Genomic DNA, 22,170 nt, shown 5'->3' on the forward strand with positions numbered 1-22,170 from the left:
GAACACATTGGGTCTTTTTTGAGCATTTATTCCAGTTTCTCTGTGGGGTGTTTAGATGACAATAAGCATCTGTCTTGATCTGCAGGCATTATGTATCTTCCTGTGGTTAACAATTATTTAATCCCACACTTTTCAGTACTTTTCCTCGTTAGTTTCCTAACTGCAAAAAGTCTGTTTTTTGGATTTGTTGCACTAGAGCTATTTAATGCACTTTTAACTGTGCAACCCTAAGGTTTTGGTTAGCTCTAGAATCCCCCTGCTGCCACACACAAAATACTGACTGTTCAGAGGCACCCTAAATGGGGGGGAAAATGTCCCAGGGCCATTTCTACTGGGCTCAGGTGGTATTGCTAATAACACCTTGATTTTGCAAAGATGCAACATACCTCACAGGATGTAAAACAGATGTTTCCCAACTGCAGTATGCCAGAGAGCACTGCCCAGATGGAGTTCAGCTGGTCACTGGAGAGACCTATCGTCTGGAGAGCCTTAATTAAGACCAGAAAATCGTGATCATCCCGCTTTCCTGGAAGCTCACACACTCGGCCCTTGAGAGTCAACACAAGTTTGCATAGTTAGGAATGAACTTGCCCTGGGAATACTTACGCTTCCTGGTAGGAAGCCCATAAACTCTGGATTTTTGTGACTGAGGGGCTATTTTCAAAGTACATGCGAGGTTAGACCTGGGTTGCCAACATACCGTATTTTTCGCCCTATAGGACGCACTTTTTCCCCTCCAAAAATGAAGGGGAAATGTGTGTGCGTCCTATGGGGCGAATGCAGGCTTTCGCTGAAGCCTGGAGAGCGAGAGGGGTCGGTACGCACCGACCCCTCTCGCTCTCCAGGCTTCAGGAGAGCCCCAGCGCCAACCCCACAAGGTCGGGGGACAGCGGGGAGACGGAACGCCGCCATCCCGCTGTCTCCCGATGCGGTTTGGAGGCTGACGGCGGGGAGACGCGTGCTTCTCCCTGCCGCCAGCCCCGCAAGCTCTGGGGACAGCGGGGAGGCGCAGCGCGTCTTCCCGCTGTCCCCGGACCTGGTTTGAAGGCGGGCGGCGGGGAGAAGAGCGCTTCTCCCCGCTGCCGGCCCCACAAGCGCCTGGGGGGGAAATAAATTTTTTTTTCTTTATTTCCCCCCCAAAAAACTTGGTGCGTCCTATGGGGCGAAAAATACGGTATTCTACAATGTGAACTACACCCATTGAAGGGTTTCCAAGTCCACTTAACTCTAGCCCAAGCAGCAGAATTTGTTCTCATGTAATGAGCACCTCAGGGACGCGCGTGGCGCTGTGGGTTAAACCACAGAGCCTAGGACTTGCTGATCAGAAGGTCATCGGTTCGAATCCCCGTGGCGGGGTGAGCTCCCATTGCTTGGTCCCTGCTCCTGCCAACCTAGCAGTTCGAAAGCACGTCAAAGTGCAAGTAGATAAATAGGTACCTCTCTGGCGGGAAGGTTAACGGCTTTTCCGTGCGCTGCTCTGGTTCGCCAGAAGCGGCTTAGTCATGCTGGCCACATGACCCGGAAGCTGTACGCCGGCTCCCTCGGTACAGGTATGAGTGCCGCAACCCCAGAGTTGGCCACGACTGGACCTAATGGTCAGGGGTCCCTTTTACCTTTACTTAATGAGCACCTCACATTTAATCGCCTTCCACACAAGTAAGGCACCAATGGCAGAGACCAATTCATCCACCTGGGAAGGAATGTTGGAACAACGTCTTCAGTTGTTTCCAGAAAGTGCAAGAGCGGGAGCAGCCACCCTAAAGCCCTGCTTCAAGTTACGGTACTTTGGAGCTTCTGAGCTCTTTGGAACATGAGGAAGAGGTTCTCCCACAGACTGCAGTGACCTACTGGGTGTATAAGTGGCATATTGTAGACTGGGTATAGAGTGGTGCCCTGCAAGACGAATGCCTTGCAAGACGGAAAACCCGCTAGACGAAAGGCTTTTCCGTTTTGGAGGTGCTTCGCAAAACGAATTTCCTATGGGCTTGCGTCGCAAGACGAAAATGTCTTGCGAGTTCCTGCGGGGTTTTTTTCCTTTTTCACCCCTTTTTCCCAAGCCGCTAAGCCGCTTATCAGCTGATCCGCTAAGCCGCTAATCAGCTGATCGCTAAGCCGCTTATCAGCTGATCCGCTAAGCCGCTTAACAGCTGATCCGCTAAGCCGCTTATCAGCTGATCCGCTAAGCCCGCTAAGCCGCTAATAGCGCTAATCCGCTAATCCGCTAATGGGCTTGCTTTGCAAGACGAAAAAACCACAAGACGAAGAGACTCGCGGAACGGATTCTTTTCGTCTTGCGAGGCACCACTGTACAACTATTCCACATCCTTCCTCTTCTGGTCTATTAAAGTGCTGAAAGTGCTAAAAACTGCCTTCTTTTGGATGCCATTCCACAGCAAGGATTATGTAGGTATAGAGTGAAATTATTGGGGGAGTTGCTTTGGTTTGTTACTTTTGTATGCATTTTGTTTCAGCTGCCCTGTGATCCTCAGATGAAGGGCGGTATGGAAATTTTTGACAACAACAACAAGAACACGCTATTACTTCCGCAAGCACTCAGAAAGAGGCAGGTTAAATGAAATTGCATCAATATGAATGGGTCAGCCTGCCCATGAGATATTTTAGTTCAGATTTCTTTTTCGAGTCCAGTAATTTCACCCCCTATAAAACCTTTTAAATCCTTATAAAAGGGTTAGCCCTGCAGAATTGGGGAGTGGGAAAAATACATCAGAGTCAAGCTATTTCTGTAAAGCAAGACAAGCACTGCTGTGGTTCAGATGAGTCTCTAAAACCATCTATTTACTTGCCTGGTTTAGATAAAAGTAAGTCTCTGCCTCTTGCAGGTAAAGTTCCTCTTTTTGTCCTACTGGAAGACCACACAGCAGCTCATAAAACACATGAAAGCTCCTTTCACATCGGCCCTAAAAAACAAAGAGGAGGTAGCCCTCGCAGATCCACACCATGGGAGGAATTTAACATTCTGCTGTAGCAGCTGTTCTGTCATCTCAGGCTTTTTCACTTGCCAGACAGAACAATCCTCCTCCTCCTCCACCCTGCACATTTTTTGGAGGGTCTTCTGACTCCAATGAGTCAATATCGGGGGGAGCACAAGGGGAGGGGTGGAAGCCCCATTGCGCTAGTTATCAGGACTCAAGTTGAATCCCAACCCATACATTTAAAGCACATCCAACACACATTTAAAGCATGGAGCTCAGCCCTGAAGAGTCCTGGGAACAGCAGCTTTCCCTTCTTGGAGGACCAATCCCTAGACAGGGAACCAAGCAGAGGGCTTTCTCAGTAGTGGCGCCCACCCTGCGGAACGCCCTCCTATCAGATGTCAAGGAAATAAACAACTATCTGACTTTGAGAAGGCAACCCTGTTTAGGGAAGTTTTTTTAATGTTTGATATTTTATTGTGTTTTTTTAACATTCTGTTGGGAGCCACCCAGAGTGGCTGGGGAAACCCAGTCAGATGGGCAGGGTATAAATAAATAAATAAATTATTATTATTATTATTACTACAGCCACCTTAACAAACTACAGTTCTCAGGATTCTTTAGGGCAGGCTTAGGCAAACTCAGCCCTCCAGATGTTTTGGGACTACAATTCCCATCATCCCTGACCACTGGTCCTGTTGGCTAGGGATCATGGGAGTTGTAGTCCCAAAACATCCAGAGGGCCGTGTTTGCCTATGCCTGCTTTAGGGGAGGTCATGGATGTGCTATAAGTGTATAGTGTGGATCAGCATCGTTCTCTTTAACAGGAATACAGTGGTACCTCTGGATGCGAACGGGATCTGTTCCGGAGCCCTGTTCGCATCCTGAGTAGAATGTAACACGCGACTGCATGTCTGCATGTGTCACGTTTTGCCGCTTCTGCGCATGACATCATTTTGAGCGTCTGCGCATGTGGCGAAACCCGGAAGTAACGTGTTCTGTTACTTCTGGGTCGCCGCAGAGCGTAACCTGAAAACGCTCAACCTGAAGCATATTTAACCCAAGGTATGACTGTATACTACTTGGGAGAAAAAAAGGTTGCTGACTGCCAGCAGTTTTCTGAGATTTTAAAATGAACTGTACAGATGGTGGACACGGTGATTGTAGGATACTACTGACTGATGTTTAACTTCACTGATCCATGTTTATGGACCCCCCCCCCCAAATCTCTTAGTTTGCCATGTTCAAGCTTCAGAATTTGCAAGGTGATTCTGTAGACTAGTTACCTTCCCACATGGAGGTGCAGCTTTTGCTCAGGAGGATGTGACTTCCCACATCATGTGTAGGTGGTATCATAATCATCACCATTACCATCCCAGAGTGGATCACAGCCATTTAAAATACAATTGCAATCACAAGAATAGGGTGGGTCCTAAAAATTTACATCTCAAGGTATCAAAGGCCAGGGTAAAGGAGAAATATCAAAAGCATCTACAAACAACTAGCACAAACTCAGGTCTCTACAAATCCTGTCCCCCATCCCATTCCCTTTTACCCAAAAAACTCTTCCCTATGTGGGTTTGCAGGTCACACATGGAAGCGGGATTACTTAATATAGAATAGTGTGTCTCATGCACACAGGTAATTTACTGGCCATCTGACATGCGAGAACACTTTTGTCCTTACCTGAAAAACAACTCTGGACTTCTCCAAAAGGTACTGAGAGATGGACGTTCCCACCATAAATCCGCTATGAGGAAGAGATTTCTGTAAGACGAGTCGTTTTATTTTCTGCCCTGACTATAGACTTTATGGAATGGGAGGTTTTGTTCAATAATGCAAGGCAATTTTTTGAACACTCGCCATTGAAGAAATAAGGCATTCAGAGGTTTAGTAGCATTCTTAAAACACAGGCTCCTGCTCCCCAAACTATTGGTGATTTGTGGAAAACACTGAAATCTCATGGAAAAGTATCTGAGGGAGGTCTTTTGATTCAAATAAATGCTGGGGAATACTGACAACTGGCGTCTGAATACTTGGAATTTCAAAGCTGTGGGAGTTTACAACTCCCTATTCTATAGCAACCAAATCAGCTGACTCTCAAATCCCTCTAATTGTTTGAAATGCAGAGTGAGACCTGGTCAATGAAAGCATGACATACAAATGAAGGCACGTGGTAGATTTTATGTGAGAAAAACTAAAGATGAATCTGTTGTTACTGCACCAGTCTCTTTTACATAATAAATTAAGAAGTACTGTCATCTCCCAAGAGGCACCAGCTTGTAGACCAGAGCTGATTTGCACACTATTTCTTAACGGATTTACAATAAGTCAGAAATGGTGAACATCTGGCCCTACTGTTGTTGTTGTATTCCAACTCCCATCAACCCCAGCCAGAACATCCAAAGGTCAGGGATGATGGGAACCAGAGTCCAGCATCGTCTGGAGGGCCAACAGTTTTGCCATTTCAGCTCCATTCCTCCTGCTGCTGGAAGGGAACCTGTCTCCTTGCCCTTGCTCTGGGTGGAGCCCAAGAGAACCAGTCTCTCATTGGAAACGATTCCGAGAACAGCCTCCCATGTGACAGAGGCAGGCTGTGCTCAAGACTCCTTGGTACGTCCGTACGGTTCTTAAGAGCAGACAATCATTCCTCAAACAGCAAAGAGAAGCTGACTGGAATCCCTTGGAATCCATCCCAAGCATGTGAACATGAGCCAACAGGAATCACTGATAAGGCTATATCCTCCATTAACACATCCACTAGCTTTACACGTTCAGTAAGTTTTTAAAAAATACATTGTTGGTAATAAAGTTATTACCTTACTGTTGATTTTGCATCCCCCACTATCTATGCTTTTTCTGTTTCAAACAGAAATATTAATTTATTTATTTTTAACTCACTGTCTTAGGTGGACATGCAAGAACTTTCCAAAGCGGCTAGAGTTGTCATTTAAGATGGTCTTTGCATTTCCAAAACTTTCCAAGATGGGTAACACATCAGATGGCTGTAAGGACAAGGACAATATTAATATTAAAGATGCTGTCTTATTTTTTTTATCAATCAATAACATTACATTACTTTTAGTACAATCTTATGGGTCCCATTGAGCTCAATGGTGGTTATTCCCAGGGTAAGCGGATATAAAATTCTAATTAATTCATTACCTTTTTTAATGTATTTGTATGGAAGATTTCACTAAGATTTATTTTCAGACCAAGCATTTAGTATTCGGGCTGCAACATGCACTAATTGTGCTCAATGACAATCTAACTTCTGAACATCTTATTGTCACTAAAGAAATGTTAAATAATAGTACACATACTTGCTTTATCCCATGGCTTTCTTGCCTTTGGTATAGCCTGGACAAATAGAGGATGATCGCTTTGGCAGTTTCAGTCTTTCCCGAGCCACTGTGTCCACTGGAAAACATTAAAAAGGAGGGAGGTGTAATGCAAAGATCATCACTGTTATTTAAGTTGCTGGATCACATTCTCCACCAGTGCAGTTTATCAACAGTTGAACTGGTGGGTTTTTTTCCTTTTCTTTCTTGAAAAAAAAAAACCCAATTAAGATCTCATTGTCCATTGCTTATTATAAACAGCAACAAAGAAGAAGATAATTTGTTAGCCAAAAAGGGGGAAAAAACAAAACACAACTTTTATGGCAATATAACCAGTCTGAAAAGACTGCTGGAAGCTCAAGAGAAACCTCAATGGTGTTAATGGCCACCCAAATCAATAGGTTTGATCATAAGGGGCAAGTAGTCCATAAAATAAAGCCATGCTGAAAACCAACTATGGCAGATTCCCACCACCACCACCACGCACCAAGGTTCCCACATACTGTCCCAACATGAGATGCATATTTGGAAGATTGGTATGATGCTCCTAAACACACCAAATGCTGGCAAGTCATATCCAAAGCACTAATTCCTCCCCTCCTGTCCCAATGAAAGAATGTGCTAGATCAGGCTTCCTCAGCCTCGGCCCTCCAGATGTTTTGAGACTACAATTCCCATCATCCCTGACCACTAGTCCTGCTAGCTAGGGATCATGGGAGTTGTAGGCCAACAACATCTGGAGGGCTGAGGTTGAGGAAGCCTGTGCTAGTCAAGCAGGTGGCTTGTCTATTGGCCCTCTGTATTACATGGCTGCAGATTAGCTGCAGAAGCAGCAGAATCCTGAAGAGAAATCTCAACACCACAATATTTCTACTCAGAAGTAAGTTCCACTGAATTCAATTGCTTACTTCCAGGAAAGCACCCAACAAACATGGCCTGAATAGTGCCCCTAATGACACTTGGGCCCCTTTTGCATCAGTGCGGAAGAAGCAATAGGGAGATGGAGAATAAATCTCAGACAATCTTAGGAAAGTTGCCTTTATCTCTCTCTTACCTGAGGACAATGCACTGCTCTTTCTCTGAGCTCTGAGAGAAGGCATATGCCATTTCTGCGATGGCAAATATATGTCTGCAAGGGGACCAAAAGAAATGGAGGGGGGGGGGGAGAGAGAGAGAGAGAGAGAGAGAAAGAGGAAAACCCATGTTATTACTCAGCCAGTTTTTAGTTATTACTAAATTCCAGTTGCATCAAAATTAGTTCAGGCTTATTTGTACAGAGATTGACACAACACCTTATCAACAGCTACTTTTTGTACAAACACATTGAAATATTTAGGCAGCAGAGTTGGCAGAGCGGTAAGGTAAGGGAGGACAGGAAATTCCTGAGGCAGAAGTGGCCACATTGGGTTGCAGATGTTGAAATTGGACCATGTTTATTAACATTTCATACCTCACACTCCTTCGGGGGGGAAAGAAACCAGAGCAGCTTATTCCAATAAATGCTGGGTTTCTGTAGAACTTAATTGTGCCTAACTTTCTCTGGATTGTTGTATCCGAGAACTGTCAAAAATTATACCAAGGGCCACAGCTTGCCCACCTGTAACCTAACAGAACCAAACTGTGCAGATGCTGTGGCTCAGAGCCATTAAGTCTAGGGTTGAGAGTGCTTGAGCCATGGAAAGTTTTAGTTAAAGAATGAAATTGGGAGAGAGGTTGGGAGAAGAAGATGACGACGAAGGAGGAGGAGGAGGAGGAGTTTGGATTTGATATCCTGCTTTATCCCTATTATTTATTTGAGACTCCCTAAGGAGTCTCAAAGCGGCTAACATTCTCCTTTCCCCTCCTCCCCCACAACAAACACTCTGTGAGGTGAGTGGGGCTGAGAGACTTCAGAGAAGTGTGACTGGCCCAAGGTCACCCAGCAGCTGCATGTGGAGGAGCGGAGACGTGAACCCAGTTCACCAGATTATGAGTCCACTGCTCTTAACCACTACACCACACTGGCTTGAGTATCCTGGCGATAAGAATTAGATTTAGTGGAATGCACGCCAGGAGGCTTAAAAACTTCCCCACATTATACTTAGTCCTCCACAAGCTATTGTAATAAAGTACTTTGGTTGGCAGCAAACCCCAAAGCTGAGCACTTTGGCATAATACAGCCATGTGAGATAAGAAGGTATTTAAAACTGGAGTGATCAGAATATTAATAGCAAAATGAGTCTCATACAGATTTTGTTGTTGTTGTTCTATGGTTTAAGCCAGTCTCAGATCAAAGCATTACACTGGCATCTGAACAGGTGGATTTTTCTAGTTCTTAGCTGCAACCCTTCACTAACACCAACCCTGCATGGCAGACCTTTAAGACTGTAATAGCCAGCCTCAGATTAAATCAGCAGCACACTTACATATTACTTTCCATAAGCAATAAGAAACCATAATTTTTTCTATTTTTGGTTTGAAACCAGAGATTACTTAAAAGTTGCCTACCATAGAGGGTTATTGTGAAGAACTGTTTCATTATTTTTTAAAAAAATCTCCCCAATGGGAAATATATAAGTCAGGCCCTGTCGATTTAATATGAGTCTGGCCATTACAATTTTAAAACCTGTCTGCCTTACAGCAATGTTGTTGTGAAGGGATAAATAAGAGAGTTGCATCTAAAAGTTAATCAAGTTCTTAAAGACTCTTTTTACTCCTAATGGAAATTATTTCAATTCAAGGACTACAATCTTAAAGCTTGTCTACCACACAGGGCTATTGAATAGAGGCTGCTTTTTGCTGTGGATCTCTGGACACCCTCTAGTTTATGATTTTACCAACACAAACAAACAACTGTATACTCTTTGAAAATGAGGCTGACCATTACTATCTCAAAGTCAACCTAGTTTACAGTAACCTACTAAATATATTGGGTGTTGGGAATCTTTTTGTCTTTTGTTTTATTTCTGTGTAAACTGCAACCCTGCAAGGCAAGCACACAGTGTTGTGAAAACAATCAATTCCACTTTCTTTCCCCTGATTGAATTAAGGAATAGGAGAGACTACACTTCATAGGATCATTAGGGCATAGGAGAAAAAGCCACAGCTGGCTAGAGAAGCTGCTCAGGTGCAAAGGTCAGCACCCAAACACCTTATTTTCAGTAATCTACGCTTTTGCAAAGTATTTACAAATTAGAGTATTTGTGGAGTGTCTATGAAATATCTTTTAAAAACCAACAACATCACTTTGGCCAAGTGAAATGAGCCCAAGATTGCAAATGAAAGCCAGGATTTTGTATGCAGCATGAATGAGATTATCAGAATAAGGCAAGGAGAAAACACAATGCAGACATACGGTGCATTTCTGGAGAGCAGGCCATTCTGGTACTGGATCACCACGTCTTCTGAAAAAAGGCTGAGTGGCTTGAAAGGATTGATGCAGATCAAGATATGCCCAATGTACGTCTAGGAAGAAGCACAGCATTGCCTTGGCTTTACTTATCCTCAAAAGCAGGGCAGGAATTTCAAACCCAAGTCCCCTCTCTTAACTCTTGTAAAGACCAGGGGTGGAGAATCTCCAGCCTGCAGACCTAACATGGCCCTCTAGGCCTCCCCAACTGGCTCATGAGGCCATTTTCATCCACGTGCCACACACTCAACATCAAACGGCTCATAGTTCTTCCTTTATCAAGCGAGGCTCACTCCCACCTGCCTGCCAGCTCTTCTTGCAATTATGAAGGGTTGTTTGAAAGCCCCATGGTTTGGTTTGCAACCATTAGGGCTTCAACGGGAAGCATTCCCTGGTCTTACTATGATGTCAGGTGAGAGACAGGTAGCCAGCTCTGCCCACCTGCCTAGGTTGGCCCACCAGCAGAGGGAGAGATAAAGACGTGGCTCTCTGGCTGAAAAATGTTCCCAACCCGTGTTCTACACTAAGAAAATGGCACTGTTATTCAGTCACAAGGGGTTCCATTGTGGATTCTTCCCCATGTGGGAAATCAGTGTCTCCCATTCTCAGCATTCTTACACACATGCACTTACTCCTTATGACAATCAATTACAGAGATTAAGAAAGTAATATCCATACATAAATAAAGTTGCGATGGAATCTCTTTTTCAGGCACAGCAGCACAGAGCTTTCGCTGACTTCCCTGGGTGGGGGGAAGAAATATTATATTTGAGGATTTTGATTTGATAGCATACCTATTTTTCTACCCCCCAAAACAAAATCCAGCAGTTAATTTGAAGAAATGTTTACTACTGATGTCGGAAGTAAATCAATACATAACTACACTCTGAATCCTGGATTGGACCCTGATGATCCTGGGTTTCCTCATACACTACTATCAGAAAAACGCCTTGTACCATACTTACTCCAACCTGGAAAGGTCCTCCACTTTTTCAAATTCCATGTAGCAATCCTCATCTCTGTACATCTGGAAGGTATATGACAATGGCATTTCAAAGAGATACATAACATCAATTCAGCCACATCCCACACGATGACCTCTAGCACAGAATGCACCAACCTGCTTTTGCATCATGTCCATCTCAAGAACATCTTCAGTGACATCTTCTGCCTCCCACCTTCCCTGCAATGCTTTTTTTGACCTAGGAGACTTGGCCAGATCCTGCTCTTTATATAAAGTCCACTTGCTTAAGTTCTCAATGGTGAACCGTGGGAGCAGCGTTTCAGAATTCAGCCAAGCGGTAGGGTCACATGTAAAAGGCTGGTGCTGAGTCCAGTGCACTTGATCCACTGTTTCTGGCGTGCTCCTCTGGGTGAGGTCTGCCTTGTCATCTTCCCCCAAGTTGGAAGGTACAGAGTCTTGTAACACCCTTCCTTCAACTTAGAAGAAAAGAGAGCAGGTTATATGTTACATCAACTGTTTCTAGTTGTATTTGAAGGTATCCAAGTTTGAAGTTTGCAAATGAACGCTTCACTCTTATCCAAGGAACCCGATCTTGCTTTCCTCTTGGATCAAAGGCACATCATTAGAGGAACATCACAGTAATAATAATAACTTTAATAACTTTATTATTTATACCCCGCCCATCCGGCTGGGTTTCCCCAGCCACTCTGGGCAGCTCCCAACAGAACACTAAAAACAGAATAAAACTTCAAATATTAAAAACTTCACTAATGTATACTAATGAAAACCAAAACACTGTTTTGACCCACCATTCCCCCTCAAGAATTTCAGCTCAACAGAAAAAGCCTACTGGATGGGATTTCAAAATGGCAGCATGGCAAAGAGCAATGTTTGTATCCTGAGGTAGTGTGGTAACAGCTCTTACCTCAGCTAGAGTTAAAAGAAAAAACAGAAGAACATTCAAAATCATTATTACAAATGCCCAAAGGATTTCTCCCCCTTTTTTCATTGTCTGGTTTTATGAAATGAGAGAAGGGGGGGATATATAGAGTAAGGCTGAGTAAGGGAGAGCTAATGGTGGATTTCCTGGCTTACAAACTGAAGTTATAGAATAGACATGGCCATTGACTGGAAAGAGGCACTGCAGGAAAGCTGAGAGGAAGGTACATGGAGGACTATATTTGGGGGGAAATGGAGCATAATTAAAGACCTGCCTTTTTCCTTTTCTTAAGAGTCTTTATTATTTGGCATAAGCAACTTAATAGCTTTTTTGGTGCTGTGGTCTAAACCACAGAGCCTAGGGCTTGCCAATCAGAAGGTCAGCAGTTTGAATCCCCATGATGGGGTGAGCTCCTGTTGCTCGGTCCCTGCTCTTGCCAACCTAGCAGTTCGAAAGCATATTAAAGTGCAAGTAGATAAATAGGTACCACTCTGGCGGGAAGCTAAACGGCGTTTCCGTGCGCTGCTCTGGTTTGCCAGAAGCGGCTTAGTCATGCTGGCCACCTGACCCGGAAGCTGTATGCCGGCTCCCTCGGCCAATAAAGCAAGATGAGCGCCGCAACCCCAGAGTCGTCCATGACTGGACCCAACAGTCAGAGGTCCCTTTACCTTACTTTAGGATTAGCTTGATTTTACATACCTGGTATAGATACATCAGCTTGAGGACTGCAAGGAAGCACTTGACTATTCCTTTGGCCATTTGGCTTAGAATATTCATGTTGCAATTTAGCATCTGGCTGGACAGATATTATTGTTTTCCTGCTTGGTTGATCACATGACTGCAGCTGTGGTCCACTACAGTCAATTTCAAGAGAAGCGTTTTTGGACTTCACCAACTGATGAACCCTGGGGAACACAATAGCAAACTTGGCATCCGTGATACTGCTTTTCTCTTCCTCGGTTTGTCCACTGAGATTCATCAGCAAAGGTTTTAAGTTGTCTTCATTACAGGGGAAATTCCTTGAAGACCTTGCCCCTTCTTCCAGTTCTTTGTTCACAACTGTATCTTCATCTCCGGTTTGATCACATTCTAACAAGGAACAGGAAGACCCTTTTTTACACAAGTGTTTCTTCATTTGCTCCCCTGCTGAGTCATGGAAAGGCCTGCCACATCTCTTGGCCAGCCCAACAGTGCCAACAACCCGAATGGCCATTCTTCTCCTGAATCCAAATGATTTGTTGCTCCTCTTCTTCTTGCCAAACTTCTTGAAGAGCCATCCTGAGAGGCCAACTGCACGTGCTATGCGTAAGAAGCGCTCTTTCAAGCTTGCTTTCTTGGGAGGCTTATGGCTAAGCCAATGGGTCACTTTCTTAAACGCTGAAAGGGTTTGTAGAGATTTGGATCTCGTTTGCTTAGAAGAGATTGTGCCTTTTCCGGCAGCATCTTCAACGGTTTGTTCCTCCACTAGCTCCTCTTCCTCTCTTGTCTCCAGGACCAGATTTGAAGCCATTTTGACATTTCCAGTTACTTTTCCAATTTTCTTTTTCTTCTCAACAGAAAGCTTTCTAGTATTAATGTTTGAGCTTGAAGCAGTAGAGAGACTTGATTCTTTAATCTCCTTGGCTCTAGAAACCATTTTGTCATTTTTTTTGGTACTCTTTTTTGGATGAATGCTTCCAGCTTTCTTCAAATCAGAGCCAATTTCTGCTGCCTTAGGACAAAGCTTGCTGCCACTTGTCAATAGTTTGGCTTTAGCATCCTTATGCCTGCTTTTTAGGCTTAGCAGAATTTGGGATTGTGAAGTCAGATGGCTATATCTCTTTTCGAGCAAGGCCACTGCATCTACTCTTGAACTTGCATCTCGGCTTGTTTGCTCTTCTAAATGCATGCCTTGTTTGGATGGATCAGTCTTACCACAATATTCACTTTTGTGCTTTATTAGTTGTAGTGAGGAGGTGGTTGTTTTGTCACTGACACTCAAGTTCTCTTCCGTCTGGTGGTTCTCTTGAGGATTTTTGTTTGAGCCAAACTTGAGGAGTTTTGATCTTTTCTTGTTTCTACTTTTTCTTTTTGCAAAGCTGCTCGTCTCACTTTCCTCCTCTTCACTTACAGGTATACTCTGCTCATAGTCGGAGGCTTCTTTGCCACTCCCCTTTTCCGAAAGATTTTCATGCTCCCCATCATTGCTCTCTTCCTCTGTAGGGCTACTACTGCAATTGTCTGAGTTACCACTTTGCTCATCATTATCACTTGCTGTAACTTTTCTTGCCACATAACTTTTATCACTCCCTTTTATTTTCTCATCTATCTCAGAGTGACTCTCTTCATTCTCAGCCTCTTGTCTTGCTGCTATGATCTCTGACTTTCCTTCACTTTCACTGGCTGTTTCCTGAAGTTCTTGACAGTCACTAGTTTTGCCTGCAGGTTGATCTTCCCCAATAGCGGGTAACACTTTCTTAGAACAGAGCTCTTCATCTTCATCTTCCAAAGAGTTCTGTCTACGCTCTCTGACTTTGAACTTGTCCTTTCCAGTCTCTTTATCTCCCATTCTTTGGTTCAAACTGTATTTATCTTGGGAGTTTGAAGATGATGATGATGATGAACCTTCTGAATCCACAGGATTTGCTTTGGAAAGTATTCTAGCTGACTTTCCAGTATGTGTCTTCTTGTGCCCTCCACTTTTTTCTCTGGCAGTCTTACCACTAGCCTTATAGCGAGGCTTCCTCTTACACTGTTCCTTGCTTTCAGTATGACTTCTCTGGTATGACTCTTGCTTCTTCCAAGGGGAACCTTGTTCATTTTCTATGGTGAGGGACTCAGTATCAGCGATATTCTTTCTCTTGCTTGGTTGCTTCTTACGTTTCCTTTTCAAGTTGTGTTTCTCATTGTCTTCAGCGTCCTTTGATTCAGCGCTTTTCGCGCTGGCATTGTGCCACTGTCCTGAAATCTGATCATCTTGCCTCACAACCCTTCTTTCATTCTTCTCTCCCTTGCACATTAACTGCTCATGTCTTCTATCAGAATGACATTCTCTGACCTTGGAACTTCTCTTCTCTTTTCCTTCTTTCTTGAAGCTACTCTTCCTTCCTTCCTTCAGCCTTCTCACCTCTCCCTTGCCCTTTGCTGGGCCCTGCACGGAGACAACAGGAACCCCATCCTCATTAGAGGATGAATCTTCAGAATTAGTTCTCTCATTGCTCTTTCTTTTCTTCAGTCTTCTGTCCTGGTTCTTTGATTCGTCAACATGCTTTTTCTTTTTTCGAGAAACATGTGCTGTTATTACCTGGCTGCCATGCTCAGCTTTCTGTTCTCTGGATGTTTTGCGTTCTGCTTTAGACCGAGAAGGTGCCATTCTTCCTATATACATAAGCACATCATCAATTAAGAGGAAAGAGGTCATAGTCTATGTGCAATGAATGTGCAAGTAATTTTTTTTAAATCCACAAATCACCTGCAGAAGGGGTGGCCGATTTCTTATTATCTGGATTTTTTATTCTCTATTCTCCAATGGTCTAAGACCTGAAACTGTATTTTGACACACCCCTTTGCTGATGTGGGCAGCTTGATAGCAAAACTGATGTCACATAGCAGTAAGGGCACCACAATTATGGAACTGCTCAGACATGCCTATGGCATCACAAACAAAACTGACATGGAAATGTTACACTGAAGTATGGAACTTCTCTCACACATGCACAGTGGTACCTTGGTTCTCAAACGCCTTGGTACTCAAACAACTTGGAACCCAAACACTGCAAACCCAGGAGTAAGTGTTCCGGTTTGCAAACTTTTTTCAGAAGCTGAACGTGCTCCGTTTTGAGTGCTATGCTTCTGATCTGAGTGCCATGCTTCTGTTTTGCGTGTTACGCTGTCTGTTTTTGCTATTTATTTTGCGTTTCTACGGCTCTTTTTTTTGTTTTTGTGACTGTGTGGAACCCAGTTCAGCTACTGATTGATTGATTGTGTGACTGCAGTACATTGTTTATCGCTTTCATTTTATGGATCAATGGTCTCGTTAGATAGCAAAATTCATGTTAAGTTGCTGTTTTAGGGGTTGTTTTTAAAAGTCTGGAACGGATTAATCCATTTTGGTTTTGGAACGCTTTGGTTTTGGAACGGAATTCCAGAACGAATTAAGTTTGAGAGCCAAGGTACCACTATATTTCCCTTCCATGTGAAGCTGCATACAAAACTTTTGCCATTCCTTGTTTGGGGGTGGGGGGGGCTTTCACTCCAAATACTTCAACTTACCTTGAACTCCATGGGGGATGGATAATCAGGCTGCAAATGTGGTAAAATTGGAGATGGCTAAGCTGTGGCCCTCCTGATGTTGTTGGACTCCACCTCAGATCAGTCCCAGCCAGCATGGCCAATGTTTATGGATGGTGAGAGTTGTAGTCTAACATCTGGAAGGCCACAGCTTAGCAACCTCTGATTTACCACATTTACAGCCTGATTATCCACCCCTGTAATAAGTAAATAAGAAAGACAAAACTTTGCACACCTCTGCTCAGCCCACATTGAGAAAACTGTGATGGCATCCAAAAATGCAGTTTCTGTTCTTGTTAAATAAGGCATACAATACAAATTGGGCACATAAACTCCACCATGTGCCTTAATTTATATACCATGCATTGTGGGATATATTTACATCACTGTGCAAATATATTTCAAACAATTAAGGGAATTTGAGACTCAATTGGTTTGGCTGATACAGAAAAATAGACCTCTATACTCCCATAGCTTTGAAATTAGTATTTAGACACAAATTTCCAGTAGACCATTGTCAACTACTTCTCATGTGGTTTCAGTGTTTTCCACAAATCACTGTTAGTTTGGGAAGCAGAAAATGTCTATGAAGGTAAGAGGAATACTGGAAAGTACTATTTGTGTTCCAAACTCATTGAAGCACTATTGTGCACTCAGCATAACAAAACGTAAGATTCTGTTCCAGCATGCCAGATATGAGGAAGCCTATTAAGGATTAAAACAAAAAAAATTTTTTTCCTTCCAGTAGCACCTTAAAGACCAACTAAGTTAGTTCTTGGTATGAGCTTTCGTGTGCATGCACACTTCTTCAGATACGAAGAAGGTATCTGAAGAAGTGTGCATGCACACGAAAGCTCATACCAAGAACTAACTTAGTTGGTCTTTAAGGTGCTACTGGAAGGAAAAAAATTTTTTTTGTTTTAACTATGGCAGACCAACACGGCTACCTATCTGTAACTGGACCTATTAAGGATTGTTAGGAATAGAAGATTTTATATCAGAAAACGTTTAATGGATAGAATTTATACTGATTTATTATTTATAGAGTAATTTGTTTCATTTCACCCTTTTTATGTGGAAAAGGCAGTGGCCTCAAGAATTATCTGTAGGAAAAATTAAATTAAGAAACAAAAAAAGAGAAGGAACTTGAACTCCAAAGAAAACAGGACTGCAATACGTTGGCTTTTGAGTCCAATGAAAATTTTCACTTGTTGTATGAGTGAAATTCTGCAATATAACATGTTACCTAGACTGAATACTAAGGCTTTAATCTTGTCTGAATGAGTGCAGTGCAAATCTTCTAAAAACACTTGCCTATGTTAATCTTATGTTAATGTAACTTGGTCCAATAAAATACATTATTTTGTTTTGCATCCTTTACAGCAATTATGTGGGCTCTGAATATAAAGCAGTTTTCAATATTTTAGAGGCGCCACTTTAAGAATACTTTTTCAAGTTTCCATTTCGAAGTCAGCCAGTTTGTTTACATTTTCAGTTTAGTCTAAATGTCCTTATCCAACTTACCAGTCTCCTCCCTCTCAATTCCAACAATGGGATTAGCAGTGATGAGATCAGAAGTCAGCGTTCTGTGCAGCCTAATGCTTTAATAAGCGTGTTCCTTTCTTCTTCAACAGCCTGTAGAAGCCCTTCTTGATATTTCCAGTACATCCACTTTCATAGCAAACTTAGGTTCAGCCAGCATACCTATGCCGTGAGGGAACAGGGAGTATGAAGGAAAGATGGCATCAATAATTCAAGATTCCCAATGGCATGGCCGAACTTTTCAACCAATGATGGCAGCAGATGGTTAGCAGTGACACTGGGAAAACCGAGACAACGGTCTTTGCCTGAGTAAAGCATATGCTAGAGTCAGACACAATAGCAAAACATGAAGCTCTGAAAGACACTGGTATTACTTACTGGGACTGAAGTGTAAATCAGTGTAACTACAATACAAGCTTGTAGATTGCAGATAAAGTGAAATCCTCAGAAAGCAGGAGACAGAAGAAAGGAAGGCTAGAAGGCAAAATAATAATAATAATAATAATGTGATCCATTACTATTGCAAACAAGGGCCATTCAAATGGATAAAAAGATCCAATCAGAGTGAGTCCAGCTGGTAATTAATTAGCAAAAGAACCTGAAGCACTTGTGGAGGTAAAAATTCAATCATTTTCTTTCTGTTCAGTCTGATAGTGTCAAATTTACATATGAATTCCAAGCTAACACCATCAGTCTGGGGCATTGTTTTTTAAAGTTGTCAGCTGAAGTATAGGGACCTTAATGCATTTTTTTAAAATAGAGAAATGTTTTTGTTTCAGCTGTTACTGCTGTATTGGGCATTCCAGATTAGGGTGAGGGAAGCTTCAACAATTTTACCAGTAGCATAAAAACAAATAATTTAGCAGCGCTATAAATACAACAAATTTATTATGGCATAAACTTTTATGGACACTAGACTATGGCATGGCAAACGTGCGAGTCCTTAAAGATACCATAAAGCTTTTTGCTGGTTTTGCTGCAAGAGATTAGCATGGCTTTCTCTCTGGAAATCAATAGGAAGATGTGAACACTGGTCCCCAAAATTAAAATATTGTATCCCTGATAAATAGATGATAGTCTTACTGCCTAGGTAGGGGGCATACTTGCACTACAAGAGATATTACTCCCCTTGTTTATGCTTAAAGCAACAGTATAAAAAAAATGTTGTGCATTGTAGTCTTTCTTCATATTATACAATGGGAGCATTTGTATAATACAAATAGTTAACTGGCTGAGAAAATATTACAAAGTAGACCAATTGCTTGCTGTGGAAGCAGGCCTTGCTGTTTCAGGCCCTACCAGGAAGACTAGGACTCTTCTCTCTCCTCATGTTTGCTTACTAAGGGGATCCTGAATCCTGCACAGACTTTCAGTGACATTTTATTTAGTCTGGTTTATGAACAGGACAGATAGCTAAATCCTGAGTGGAAAAGCAAATTGAAAACAAAATGTTGCTTTTTCCCTCTTGGCCTTCCCATTTGGAAAACTGAAAAGATTCAATAGAGTAGAAAGTTCTGTTCCTTGGGGCAAAGTTTTCTCCTCAAATAGGTATGATTCTGTTTCTTGGTACTAGAATATTCCAGATAGTGGCCCCTTTTTAGAGGTAACCATGCCATGCCTGTGTCCAGTAAGTAAAGTTCATAGGGCCAAGTTGTCAAGCCCATCAGCCTTTCTTAACATACATCCTACTTTGGTCTTTTTTTCAGGAGCTAGCTCCTTTCTCAAAGTACCAACTTGCCTACTTGCTAGGGGGAGGGAAAAGGGGTAAATAGGAAATAACCTTAGGCGGAGCTAACTTTTGTTTTTAAAAAAGGACAAGCAGGATAGCCACCACCCCTCCCCAAAACCATCATTAGGATCATTAAGATAAGGCTTCCATACGCAGGAACTACTTTACGCATGTTGGGTGGGGCCTGTATTTCTGCCCAACAAGGTTCCTTAGCCAACCTCCGTTTAGAGGGAATCTTTAAAAGAGAAAGAAGATTGCCACTTGCATTTTACCTGCCGCCCCTTTCCAGTCAGGAGAGGTGGGATCACACAACGGGTAGCTGGAAAGAAACAGGTTAGTTCACCATCTCCTTTGTTTGTTTGTGTTTGTTTGTTTGCATGTCCCGCTATATTTAAAGCTAATTCGTCCGAAATAATAAATCCCCCTCCTCCCGTAGGCCAAATTATTGATGTGGCCCGGCGGTATATATTTTTTCCAAATCCCATCCCTTTTCGATTTGAAGGGGTGTGTGCACTTTGAAGGGGCAGCTGGCATGTGAAGGTTGCAGTTATGTACTCCATTACCTGGGAGTAACAAGCCCCATTGAACTCAGCGGGCCTTGGCTTCCTCTCCACCACCCGAGTCATCTTCATCTGGAACCGAATCAGGGAATATTACCTTGCACACCGTTTTACGCATTCATTAGAAGTGGGGTTGGCGGCGGGTGTGCCTTAGTTAAGTAAAGACATCGCCTTACTGCGGTTTACAAGCACTAAAATTCGAAGTTGTGCAGGATCTGGCTGCGGCAATCGCTGCTGTCCAGCAAGATTTGTCATCCGTGTTAGACTGGTGGGCGCAGGAAGGGGCAGAAGAGGGAGACCCAAGGCGTCGCCTTTTAGCAAAGCGCCCCCTTGAAGAGGAGCTTCTCTATAGGGGAGACAGTGGAGAGTAGGCGTAGGGCTTTTTGTCCACCTCGTCCGACCAAGGAAAACACGCAGAACACATACAATCCTCCCCGACATGTTGCGATTCTCCATCTTTTGAGGATCTCCTGAAAGAGCCATGCTTTATTATGGTTTTTAAATGCGTTGGAAGCCGCCCAGAGTGGCTGGAACAACATAATCAGATGGGAGGGAGGGTAGTAAAAAATAAATTAATAAGAATAATACAGCTAACCGAGCAGGAACTAGAACGGCTTTATACCGCCGCCGTCATAGTAAGGAGTTGCTTTTAAGGTCGCCGCTTTTCTAACCCGTTTGGAGGTTTGGGTTTCCCCATCCACGCTGGTTGTGGTGCTGTGTAGGAAAGCTGCTTAGCAAAAATTTTAGGTTGTCCCCCCTCCCCACCCCTTATCGGGGGTTTCGCGCCTCGTACGCGCCGCCTTCAGATAAGATAAAAAGATTGGCTCCGCTTCGTTGCAAACCCCTCTCGAGAGGCCTTCGGAGAGGCCTGGACTCCAGGTTCTATTTTATTCCTACCATTTAAAAATAAACAACCCAAAAAACCTAAACTAAAACACGAATGCGGTTTGCGCATTAAAAAAAACAGACGAGTTTAAACTGGGCCCAACCACGCACTGTAAAAAAAAAAAGAACTTTTCACCCATCCTAAAGCAAACGTGGCAGCATTGGTCACGAGGCCAGAAGGGAGTCGGGCTTTTGCTTTCGTTTACCAAGGCTCAATATCGGTAGATATGATTAACCCTCCACCGTTTTCTCACTGGGGTGGGGTGGGGGCAAGAGTGCACACGTCGCTCCCCACCTCCATACAATTCAATGGGAGGTCTGAAGGGGGACGGGGGGGGTGGTTTCCACAGCGCCTTCTCGCTTTCTCCAGTGCAATGCCTGGGACCCACCTGCAAAAAGAGTGCGTGGACATAAGGGGGGAAAGAGAGGGGGGGTTGAGCAGCATCTCCCTCTTCCCTGCTAATAAGATATGATAAGGGGTTTTCCAAAGAGGCCAACAGCTGTTGAAAGCTAGGTTTAACCTTGAAGCTCCTGGGATGACCCTGAGCCAGTCGCATCCCAGCAACCAAGGTTTCTCAGCTTCAGTTTTTGGACAGAAGTATGATAAAAGAAAATCCTGGAACCTTTGCAAAACCCACGCAGCTCTAGGACTTTTTCTATTTTTTTTTAATAAATATTTATTAGAATTTTCAATTTTATACTTTTTCTAACAGCGACACACAGTAGGGTCCTGGGTATGTAAGGGCAGGTTCAAGTCGCTGTGGTTTCTTTTTACAGTTTTGGACACTTGGGCTAGGAGCAGTGCCGGATTTACGTATAAGCTAAACAAGCTATAGCTTAGGGTCCCACTCTCTTGGGGGCACCCAAAAAATTTAAAGGGAAGAAAAACTGGTTGCACATTTCCAAAATGTAAGATGATAAATAAAATAAAACCTACATAAAGCAACAGTGTTTTGTGTTGTGTAGGCTCCTATGATGTAAGTAATGGGCCCCCGCCTGCTAGTCTGCTCCCTAAAATATCACTGGTTTGCTCATTTCTATATATATTAACAGCTGTAAATTCTGTTAAACATATAAGATGTTTTAAATTGACTTTTAATATTGTTTTTAGTTCTGTAACCCACCCTGAGACCTTAGGATGAAGGGCAGGTGGTAAATAAGTAAATGATAAGGTTTAAGATTAGTGTTGAACAGTGTCCTAGCTAGAAAAGATTACTCAAAACTCTGTCAGGCCCAATTTTGGGGGAGATGGGGATGGAAACAAGCTTCAGTGTATCCTCAGCCCAGGAAAAGTAGAGCCCCGCCCCTAAAAGAAATAAGCAGGAAATTATTTGGAGGCAGTCTTTTTGCAAGAAATCAGCAGCCTTTCCTGGGTCCCCTTGCTTACTGGGCTCCCATCAACTAGAAGAACAATTTCCTTCCATTCATCACCATTTTCAACAACATCTGGGGAGCCCAAAGTTCCCAATAGCTGCTCAGTATTAGAAACTTGAGATATGAAAGCTAGGAGCTAGATGGCACCTTAAACCTAGGTTGTGGGCGCTGCAATGGAGTGTCTAGGCACACTTTTTAAATAACATCTTACGTTCATTTTTCACATGGTCTAGTCTTCATCCAAA

The 22,170-nt window shown here is 43.2% G+C and overlaps 1 protein-coding gene across 1 annotated transcript; it reads right to left on the bottom strand.

The window, feature by feature from the left end:
* Positions 1-521: 521 nt before the first annotated feature.
* Positions 522-20,904, bottom strand: LOC310754213 (uncharacterized protein). The gene is made up of 16 exons (XM_083595849.1): positions 20,855-20,904; positions 19,670-19,738; positions 19,158-19,425; positions 17,756-17,851; positions 17,360-17,539; positions 12,266-14,923; positions 10,783-11,102; positions 10,628-10,689; positions 10,341-10,404; positions 9,609-9,718; positions 7,329-7,403; positions 6,257-6,353; positions 5,835-5,938; positions 4,620-4,683; positions 2,805-2,863; positions 522-548 (listed from the first exon to the last, which is right to left on the bottom strand). Exons 6-15 carry the CDS (start codon positions 14,916-14,918, stop codon positions 2,861-2,863), a joined length of 3,552 nt encoding a protein of 1,183 aa, XP_083451975.1. The 5' UTR covers positions 14,919-14,923; positions 17,360-17,539; positions 17,756-17,851; positions 19,158-19,425; positions 19,670-19,738; positions 20,855-20,904; the 3' UTR covers positions 522-548; positions 2,805-2,860.
* Between the last annotated feature and the right edge of the window lie 1,266 nt (positions 20,905-22,170).

This window comes from Podarcis filfolensis (assembly GCF_964270895.1).
Source record: "Podarcis filfolensis genome assembly, chromosome: 2".
In the NCBI taxonomy this organism is placed as follows: Eukaryota; Metazoa; Chordata; class Lepidosauria; order Squamata; family Lacertidae; genus Podarcis; species Podarcis filfolensis.

What these genes read in the sequence shown, in the direction of transcription:
- LOC310754213 (XM_083595849.1), bottom strand. Translation starts at nt 14,918, where the DNA reads ATGGCACCTTCTCGGTCTAAAGCAGAACGCAAAACATCCAGAGAACAG. An exon ending in GAGCAGTGCATTGTCCTCAG is followed by an intron (nt 6,354 to 7,328) that starts GTAAGAGAGAGA and finishes AATGTTTTCCAG; the next exon opens with TGGACACAGTGGCTCGGGAA. An exon ending in TTGCATGTCCACCTAAGACA is followed by an intron (nt 4,684 to 5,834) that starts GTGAGTTAAAAA and finishes TCTTCCTCATAG; the next exon opens with CGGATTTATGGTGGGAACGT.